Raw genomic sequence first — 8662 nt, forward strand, 5'->3', positions numbered from 1 at the left:
AACCACTATTGGAAATGGATCATATTGTTACAGATGAATAGGTATTTGGGTATTTTGCTCTAGTACATACCCTCTCACCGGGAGGTCCTGGAGGGCCGTCACTTCCTGAGGTACCCTGGGAGACAGGGAGGAAACAGGAAGTGGTCAGAATGGACTCAGCCAATGACAGACAAGATCATACCACTGTATGATAGTGAGGCATTACGTCAGCCATGTTATATTGGAAGACACCGTAACTCACCTTTGGTCCAGCTTTTCCTGTTGGTCCCCTTGGTCCCCTCTCTCCACGAGGTCCCTGGGAGGAGAGAAATAAAAAGAGGAGGAACATCAGGAGGGAGGAATACCAATAAAGTAGATACTCTGAAGATATCCATCACCATTAGAGGATGTCCTCATTCACTTAACTTCCTATTGTGGGGTCAAGGTAATAAACCATAACCTGTGTCACCTGGACACACCGTTGTCATGGTTACCTACAGTATATCGCCAGTGGATAGTGGAGGTCCAAGAGGCGGTAGACTTACCGTTGGTCCTCTCTGTCCTCTTGGGCCAGCCTTCCCTGCAAGTCCCTGTGAGGAACCATAACAAATACAGAGGTCACAGGTCGCCATGGTAATGAATTTGAGACCGCCCTGACCTATCTAACCAGTCAGATCAACTAGACCTGTGGCATAAATAGGTCCCATTCTCACTGTCACCACGGCTACTTCAACTAGTATTGAGACCTATTCCTCATTCAACTGTCGCTCTGGGTCCCTCTAGATGAGAGTGTCTGCTAAATGACTTACATTTAAACATTATCTATTCATCTATCTATGCTAAGACTCTTTCTTCTTCTTTGTCTCAAGGGAGCGAAAATGGAACATTGCACCGAGTACTGTACAATGTGATAAATTACCTTTGTGGTTATTTTCAATTCTCTTATGTGAGGATGGTAATGAAGAAGGAATACAACAGTCTTTATGTCCTTGGTTTAATCTTTTTCCTGTGTCTTTTGAATTCGCACTAGAGAGACAATAAACCCCGTCTCCATTGGTCTGATTCAGTATTGATCCAACTCTAAGCGGTGGACAGGCTAAAACTTCAAAGTGAAATGGCACTGGGCCGGCTCACACATCCACAGAGTTGTTCTGTAGGTATGTAGAGCAGGACATGCAACTATAACTTCAAACGTAAGGATACTAATACTAAGCACCCAAAAATTTGACAGGTGCGCTTTTCTCTGACCCTACCCTTGCTCCTTTCTCTCCGTTGGCTCCGGGGAAACCTTGGAATCCCTGAGATCCCTGTGTTGATAAAAAAGAAAGGAGAGAGAGAGAGAGAGAGAGAGAGAGACAACCAGACAGAGAGAGAGAGAGAGAGAGAGAGAGAGAGAGGCAAAAGAGATTAAATCCCATGTTCGTCAAAGGCGAGCAACAAAGACGCTGAGTGGTGTAAAGTGAAAGTGCTGTTGTAGGCAGCAGTGACGCATTTTGGCCAGCGCTCGTTCAGTGGGCGTCTGTCTGACACCAAAAGGCATGGCTAAATCCTGCCCCCTTTGATCTGGGAGGTTCAAACATGACCTCCCTGCGCCCCGCCTGCGTCAGAGAGGTGCCCCGCTGGGCAGTCAGGGCCAGTGCATCAATAACGCCATGTTCAATCAAGGGGTCCTTCAGGTGTGCCTACTTGAAGTGTCCACTATGATAAAGACAGAGAAAGGGATTCTGGGAGGAAAAGGGGACTTACCTTTGGCCCTTGTCTTCCGGGGTATCCTGGCAACCCTGGAACACCCAGTTTGCCCTGAGAGAGAGGAACACAAAACAAAGTCACCATCAGTATATCAATCAATGAAACCCATTTATTTATAAACACCTTTTTGTGCATCTACAGTTGTCGCAAAGTGACTTTGCTTGAATGTCGTGGGTTTAAGTATTCATTATGTCTTGTGTATCTCCTCCATCTATTTCCCTGTCTTTTCTATTCCCCCTTTTCTGGGTCAGGCCAATCTGAAGCCATTCTGTTTTGTTTACACCCTCATCCTGCTAGATGTGGGCTGGAAGTGGGAAGAGAAAACTGTCTCTCTCTACGTTCCACTTCTTAAGATAGTTTCTCTGAGGAATTCTATTAAATTATTCTGATTCCCAATTACTAAATTACAGTAGAGAGAGACACACTATACTAAGGAAAATTAAACATCTCGCAACTACTTTGTCTTAAAGCTATAAAACGAATTGTCCTTGTTTTAATGAATAGAAATAAGTCACTCACACAGTGTTTCACTGGTTATAGATAGAAAATACCCTACATGTGTATAGTCATTGTTTTAAAACTGTTTTCATCTTAAACACAGGCGTTTAAAATGCAAGATTAAACATGATAGTCAGCTTTTTCCTGTCAGTTTCCAATCAGGAGAACACCTACTGTATATCTCCTAAGTGTTCAGATTTGATAAACTAGTATTTACTTTCCTATTGTCTCTCAGAGTATGTGGGAGGGGCAACATTATCATATTTCCCAGCATGCTTTGTTGCAAGTCGATTTTTAGAATAGTTGTTTTATTATCTATGTTTCCTCATACATATTGGTCGATTGATCGTATACATTTTTCTAAACTAATACAATCTGTAAGGGGGTTGGAGTTATTGCACCCATTACTGAGATGTTTGTTCCAGTTTCAGTGGTTTAAGTATTGTTTGGTAACTATTTCGCCATAGCAGTCATTCTGAGTGCAGGTTGTAGGTGATAAAAATATTCCAATTGTTGCCTATATTCTGATAGAAATTACTATTCACTTCACAATCCAGCGTATTGTGACTTGCAGGTTTAAACACTGTGATGTGTTCTCATTGAAATTCTGAATGCCTTGCTGTGTTTAAGAATTGTTACAGAAAAGTGTTGAGTTATGTGTTCAGATCCTAAACACTTGGTTTTCACAGTGAATGTGAAGTTTGTCACAAGGGCAAAGACGACTCACCTTTTCTCCGTTGGGTCCGAGAGGGCCAGCGTCTCCAGGGAGACCAGAGCGACCCTTGGGCCCCTCAGGTCCGTCCTCTCCTCTGGGTCCTGCAGGTCCCAGCTCACCCTGGATAACACACATAACCAGGTTGTCAGGGGAACCTCCTATTGTGTCATACTATTTCTCAGAGTATCATGTTGTATCCTAGATTCACTTATTTCTCCATAGGAGAACCCTTTGACTAACTGTTTTTGGTTCCATATAGAACCCTTTTCACAGAGAGTTCTACATGGAACCCAAAAGGGCTCTACCTGGACCCAAAAATGTTTTTTACCTGGAACCAAAAAGGTTCTTGTAAGCGGACAGCCAAAGAACCCTTTTGGAACCCTTTTTTCCACGAGTGTATCGTGTCATGTTATATAATAGAGCCATGACACCTGCTTCCCAGGTCCTTCAGAATGCACTACCATATCCACACCACTCCAGTCACTGTCATGACACCTGCTCTTACAGGCCCAGCAAACTGAAATATCGTCCTCAGATTGTTCCAAACACTTTTTCAGTCATGACATCGTCTCATCATCACACCGTTTCAGTCCCCGTTTCAGTCATGACACCGTCTCATCCTCACGCTGTTTCAGTCCCTGTTTCAGTCATGACCCTGTCTCATCCTCACACCGTTTCAGTCCCCGTTCCAGTCATGACACTGTCTCATCCTCACACCGTTTCAGTCCCCGTTTCAGTCATGACCCCGTCTCATCCTCACACCGTTTCAGTCATGACACCGCTTCAGTCCCCGTTTCAGTCATGACACCGTTTCAGTCCCCGTTTCAGTCATGACCCCGTCTCATCCTCACACCATTTCAGTACCCGTTTCAGTCATGACACCGTTTCATTCCCCGTTTCAGTCATGACACTGTCTCATCCTCACACCGTTTCAGACCCCGTTTCACTCATGACACCGTTTCAGTCCCCGTTTCAGTCATGACACTGTCTCATCCTCACACCGTTTCAGTCCCCGTTTCAGTCATGACACCGTTTCAGTCCCCGTTTCAGTCATGACACCGTTTCAGTCCCCGTTTCAGTCATGACACCGTCTCATCCTCACACCGTTTCAGTCCCCGTTTCAGTCATGACACCGTTTCAGTCCCCGTTTCAGTCATGACACCGTTTCAGTCCCTGTTTCAGTCATGACCCCGTCTCATCCTCACACCGTTTCAGTCCCCGTTTCAGTCATGACACCGTTTCATCCTCACGCCGTTTCAGTCCCCATTTCAGTCATGACCCCTGCTCCTCCGGGTCCAGCCCTTCAGACAGTGAGTGTCAAGCAGCTCAGTCTCTGATGCTCGGTAACTGCTCAAAGAATCAAATGAGGCCATTTCCCCTGCTCTCTGTCTGTCTGTCAAGCTGACTGTGTGATATAAGAGGACTTTTATTTCCTCCCTGTTTAAGTGCATGCATCCTCTGGTGGGTTAGTGGTGCTGTGCTGAGGCTGCGATAAGGCAGAACACAACTCTAAACGGCAGGGTACAAACTGGCTCTGACAATTTGTTGTTACCGTGCCGACCCAGTGGACCCATGAACAGTCCCCCGTAGACTCGCCGTCAAACACACACACACTTCACACGTATGTGTCCACTTACATATGCACAAACACATCACAGTAATCACAAAGACTCTGTCTCTTCCAGCTTGACACTCACACGTTGTAACTCATGCTAAAAAGTTAATCAAACAGAAGCAGTTCTCGCTCTCTAACTCACACACACTCATAAGCACGCAACACAAGTAGACAATTACATTCCGGTCCATGCCGGGAGCCTCCTGCCTCCTCTCCACTCGAGAACAGGGCTCTCTCAAATCCCTCTCTCTTCTCCTCTCTTTCCCCTCTCAAATCCCTCTCTTTTCTCCTTTCTTCCCCCTCTCAAATCCCTCTCTCTTCTCCTCTCTACCTACTCTCAAATCCCTCTCTCTTCTCCTTTCTTCCCCCTCTCTTCTCTTCCCCGTCTCACATTCCTCACTCTTCTCCTCTCACATTCCTCACTCTTCTCCTCTCACATTCCTCTCTCTTCTCTCTTCCCCATCTCACATTCCTCACTCTTCTCCTCTCACATTCCTCACTCTTCCCTGTCTCACATTCCTCACTCTTCTCCTCTCACATTCCTCACTCTTCTCCTCTCACATTCCTCACTCTTCCCCGTCTCACATTCCTCACTCTTCCCTGTCTCACATTCCTCACTCTTCTCCTCTGACATTCCTCACCCTTCCCCGTCTCACATTCCTCACTCTTCCCTGTCTCACATTCCTCACTCCTCTCCTCTCACATTCCTCACTCTTCTCCTCTCGCATTCCTCACTCTTCTCCTCTCGCATTCCTCACTCTTCTCCTCTCGCATTCCTCTCTCTTCTCTCTTCTCCTCTCTTCCCCCTATCAATTCTCCTGTCTTCCCCCTCTAAAATCCCTCTCTCTTATCCTCTCTTCTCCTCTCTTCTCCCTCTAAAATCCCTCTCCACTCCTCTATTCCCTCTCCCTTCTCCTCTCTTCCCCCTCCTCTCCTCTCTTCTCCTCTCTTCCCCCTCTAAAATCCCTCTCCTCTCTTCCCCCTCTAAAATTCCTCTCCTCTCCTCTCTTCCCTCTCTTCTTCTCTCTTCCCCCTCCTCTCCTCTATTCCCTCTCTCTTCTCCTCTCTTCCCCCTCTAAAATCCCTCCCCTCTCTTCCCTCTCTCTTCTCCTCTCTTCCCCCTGTATTCTCCTCTCTTCCCTCTCTAAAATCCCTCTCCTCTCCTCGCATCCCCAGCTGCTACATCTCCAGAGGAAGACAGGCTGAAGCCCCTTGTCTTTTTCGCTCTCTCTATTTTGAAGGGGTTTAAGCTCCTCTCATCGATTTCTCTCTCATCACTCTCTCTCTCTCTCTCTCTTCTCTCTCTCTCTCTCTCTCTCTCTCTCTCCTTCCTCCTCCTCCTCTCAAGATGGCCTGTTCAGGGGTTGAGGGTATCGTGTTTAAAGTAGGGGCCAGAGCTACTCCTTGTGTCTCCCTGTCGACGGTTATTGAGGTGACTTGAACAGTCTAACGTAAATCTCTGACTGACACTGTTCGCTTTGAGAGGGCTTCTATTTCTGGCTTTACCTGCCAGTTCTCTGGACTATTAATCTCAGAGAGGTCGGCTAGACGTCAAGAGGTAATTGGAGAGACGGAAGAGGGGGATTGATAGGAACACACACACGCAAACGGAAACAGCTCACAAACACTAGCTCGCACGCACACACACACACACACACACACACACACACACAGAACTGGCAACAGAGACTTTTGGTCAGTGCTTGCTCATTACCCATAATTCCTTTGGGCCAACCGGGGGGGGGGGGGGGGGGCAGAGAGACAGTAGGGGATCAATACCATTGAACAGTTTGAGTAAAGGTCACCTCCTATTGGACCAGAGAACTTTAGGATCAACTGTGCACTAGCCAAAATCCTCAGCCAATGGCAACTAGCCAGTGACAACTAGCCTAACGTTTCCATCACTTTTCAAAGTCAGACTGGGTTTTACTGTACCCTTCGTCATAAGCCTGTCAAAGGAACACTAAATCCCTGCCAGACTGATGAAAGTAGTTGCTTAAACTCTGTTGGATATTATGTTCTGCGACGTCCAGATATGTGGACGCCATTTGACCAAAAAAACTAGAACAAAAGATAAATTCCTCACCCTGTCACCCTTGATTCCCATATCTCCCTTGAAGCCAGGGAATCCATCTTCTCCCTGAGAGAAAGAAAGAAATGAACAAGACAAAGGAGGGGGAAACAATAAAAGGTGTTGAGAATGTGGTCATTTGTTTTGGAGAGCAGTGAAAAGCCATATCCGCCCTCACGAAGGCATTCACAAACAAACACAAAAAACACACATCCCTCTCACACACCTGTAAAATTGCTTTGGGCAGTCCCTGTTGCCATAGAAACTCTAGATCTTATTTTCCCGAAAGAGAAGTAGGACAGCCTGACATTTATGGGCTTCGGCAACATATACCATCACCCTTATCGCCACCTTCATCGTCACCATCATTGTTAGAACGATCATCACTGTCATTATTATCATGTGTGACTGATGCATTTTTCATTAGACCACTCGAACAGAAGATCGGACGCACGCGCACGCTAATGTCGTACCTTTTCCCCCTTTCCTCCTTTCAGGCCTCGTACACCGTCAGCTCCCTGGTTCGAGAGAGAGAGAAACATTAGTATCAAACACTGAACTGGATCTGAATGCTTAAAACACTAACACACTCAACTAAGGCTGAAGGATAACTAAGCATGCCATTTCTCATTAAACTCTATAAAGAATGATCTCGATTGGAGCTCGATGATAACAAAGCTATTTGCCTGGGGTGGAATTTTATAGTATAGGAGCAGAATTGATGGTACCCTGTGGTGCCGGAAACCAATAGCATCCTTCTCCTCCTATATCTATCTTTACTCCCAAATACATCGGTTGTACTTTCATTAAACCAGCATCATTCGCCGAGCCCGTTGTCTCCAACACGCAGAGGCTAACTGCTGTGGAGCGCTTTCGGGGAGCACACGCCAAGAGGCACGAGCATCCGCCAGCCTCACACACACAGTCAGTGGGTGGTGTAATTCATTTGGCCCCTTAACCCCTCTCTGTAGGGGCCATTTGTTGGGAGTCCGCCTGCCTTCATGTGTCTCTGCTTAAATCAGCTAGTCATTGCTGAGGATCAAGCGCCAGTGGGATCAGTCCCGGGGCCCTCGAGGGAGTGTGAGTGCGAGCTACAGCCACGCGTGCTTATCTCAGCCACCCGGCCCGGCAACCCTGACCCTCTCAACTGAGCTACGACGAGCGGCGCTGGTTTTACGAGCCTGAATAAGTGACGGGGGAAAATATCCTGTAATATTGACTCTATCCGCATGTCACAGATGGGGGTGGGGGTTGTTCAGTCCAAAATCATACTCTAACATTATGTCTGGTCCACACAGAGTACAAAACAGCATAACCGCTAACCAGGCCTATTTTATTGCACACAAACATACAGGTTCAGTTCATTCCACATTAGCATTCAAAAGACAGCGGGACTAAGGTTTAGACTGCTTCACCTAATGACAGATCAGACCAATGGGAGAGCGCCATTGATATCATGTGCTCCAATGATGGGGTCGTGTATTAGGAGTTAATTAGGCCGGGGGGGGAGAGACATTGGGGTGTAAAACTCACCTTCACGCCTCGGGGACCGGGATAACCGATTGGGCCTTGAGAGCCAGTGGGACCCTGCGAGAAGATCAATGTGTGGACAGAAGCTTGTTACGGGGAGTCATTTACATTTATGCAAATTCAATGTCCAAAATCCAGGTGAGGAATACGAGCGAAAAATACAGGGAGTGAGATAGAGGCAGAGATATACAGAGAGAGAGATACAGAGAGAGAGAGAGAGAAAGAGAGAGCAAGAACTTCAAGTAAAAGACAAAGGGAGGAAACAGATCCTGATGAAAAAGACAACGAACAAGAACATAATAAACAATAAAGAGAAGCTTACCAAATGTCCTTTCTCTCCGTTGGGTCCTTCCTTTCCAGGGTGACCCTATGAATTATTAACAGCAAAATGAACGGTAGTCCCGAGATAATTAGCACACGATCATAAACACTACAACATATCGCACAGTAAAACAAAGCCAGACTGTACTGTATGACAGTGGAAAAGGCCATTTGGAATAAAAGC

At 46.4% G+C, this 8662-nt stretch overlaps 1 protein-coding gene across 3 annotated transcripts in view; it reads right to left on the reverse strand.

The window, feature by feature from the left end:
- The window catches only part of LOC135544554 (collagen alpha-1(XI) chain-like), a 126674-nt gene that overhangs the window by 24107 nt on the left and 93905 nt on the right, over positions 1–8662 (reverse strand). For all 3 annotated transcript variants that reach the window (XM_064972252.1, XM_064972251.1, XM_064972250.1), the window contains 10 exons: positions 8480–8524; positions 8161–8214; positions 7101–7145; positions 6643–6696; positions 2954–3061; positions 1726–1779; positions 1233–1286; positions 525–569; positions 242–295; positions 71–115 (listed from right to left, as the gene is read on the reverse strand). In XM_064972252.1, the coding sequence (XP_064828324.1) occupies positions 71–115; positions 242–295; positions 525–569; positions 1233–1286; positions 1726–1779; positions 2954–3061; positions 6643–6696; positions 7101–7145; positions 8161–8214; positions 8480–8524 (558 nt within the window). The remainder of the gene's footprint in view (positions 1–70; positions 116–241; positions 296–524; positions 570–1232; positions 1287–1725; positions 1780–2953; positions 3062–6642; positions 6697–7100; positions 7146–8160; positions 8215–8479; positions 8525–8662) is intronic.

This window comes from Oncorhynchus masou, chromosome 8 (assembly GCF_036934945.1).
Source record: "Oncorhynchus masou masou isolate Uvic2021 chromosome 8, UVic_Omas_1.1, whole genome shotgun sequence".
NCBI classification, from domain to species: domain Eukaryota; kingdom Metazoa; phylum Chordata; class Actinopteri; order Salmoniformes; family Salmonidae; genus Oncorhynchus; species Oncorhynchus masou.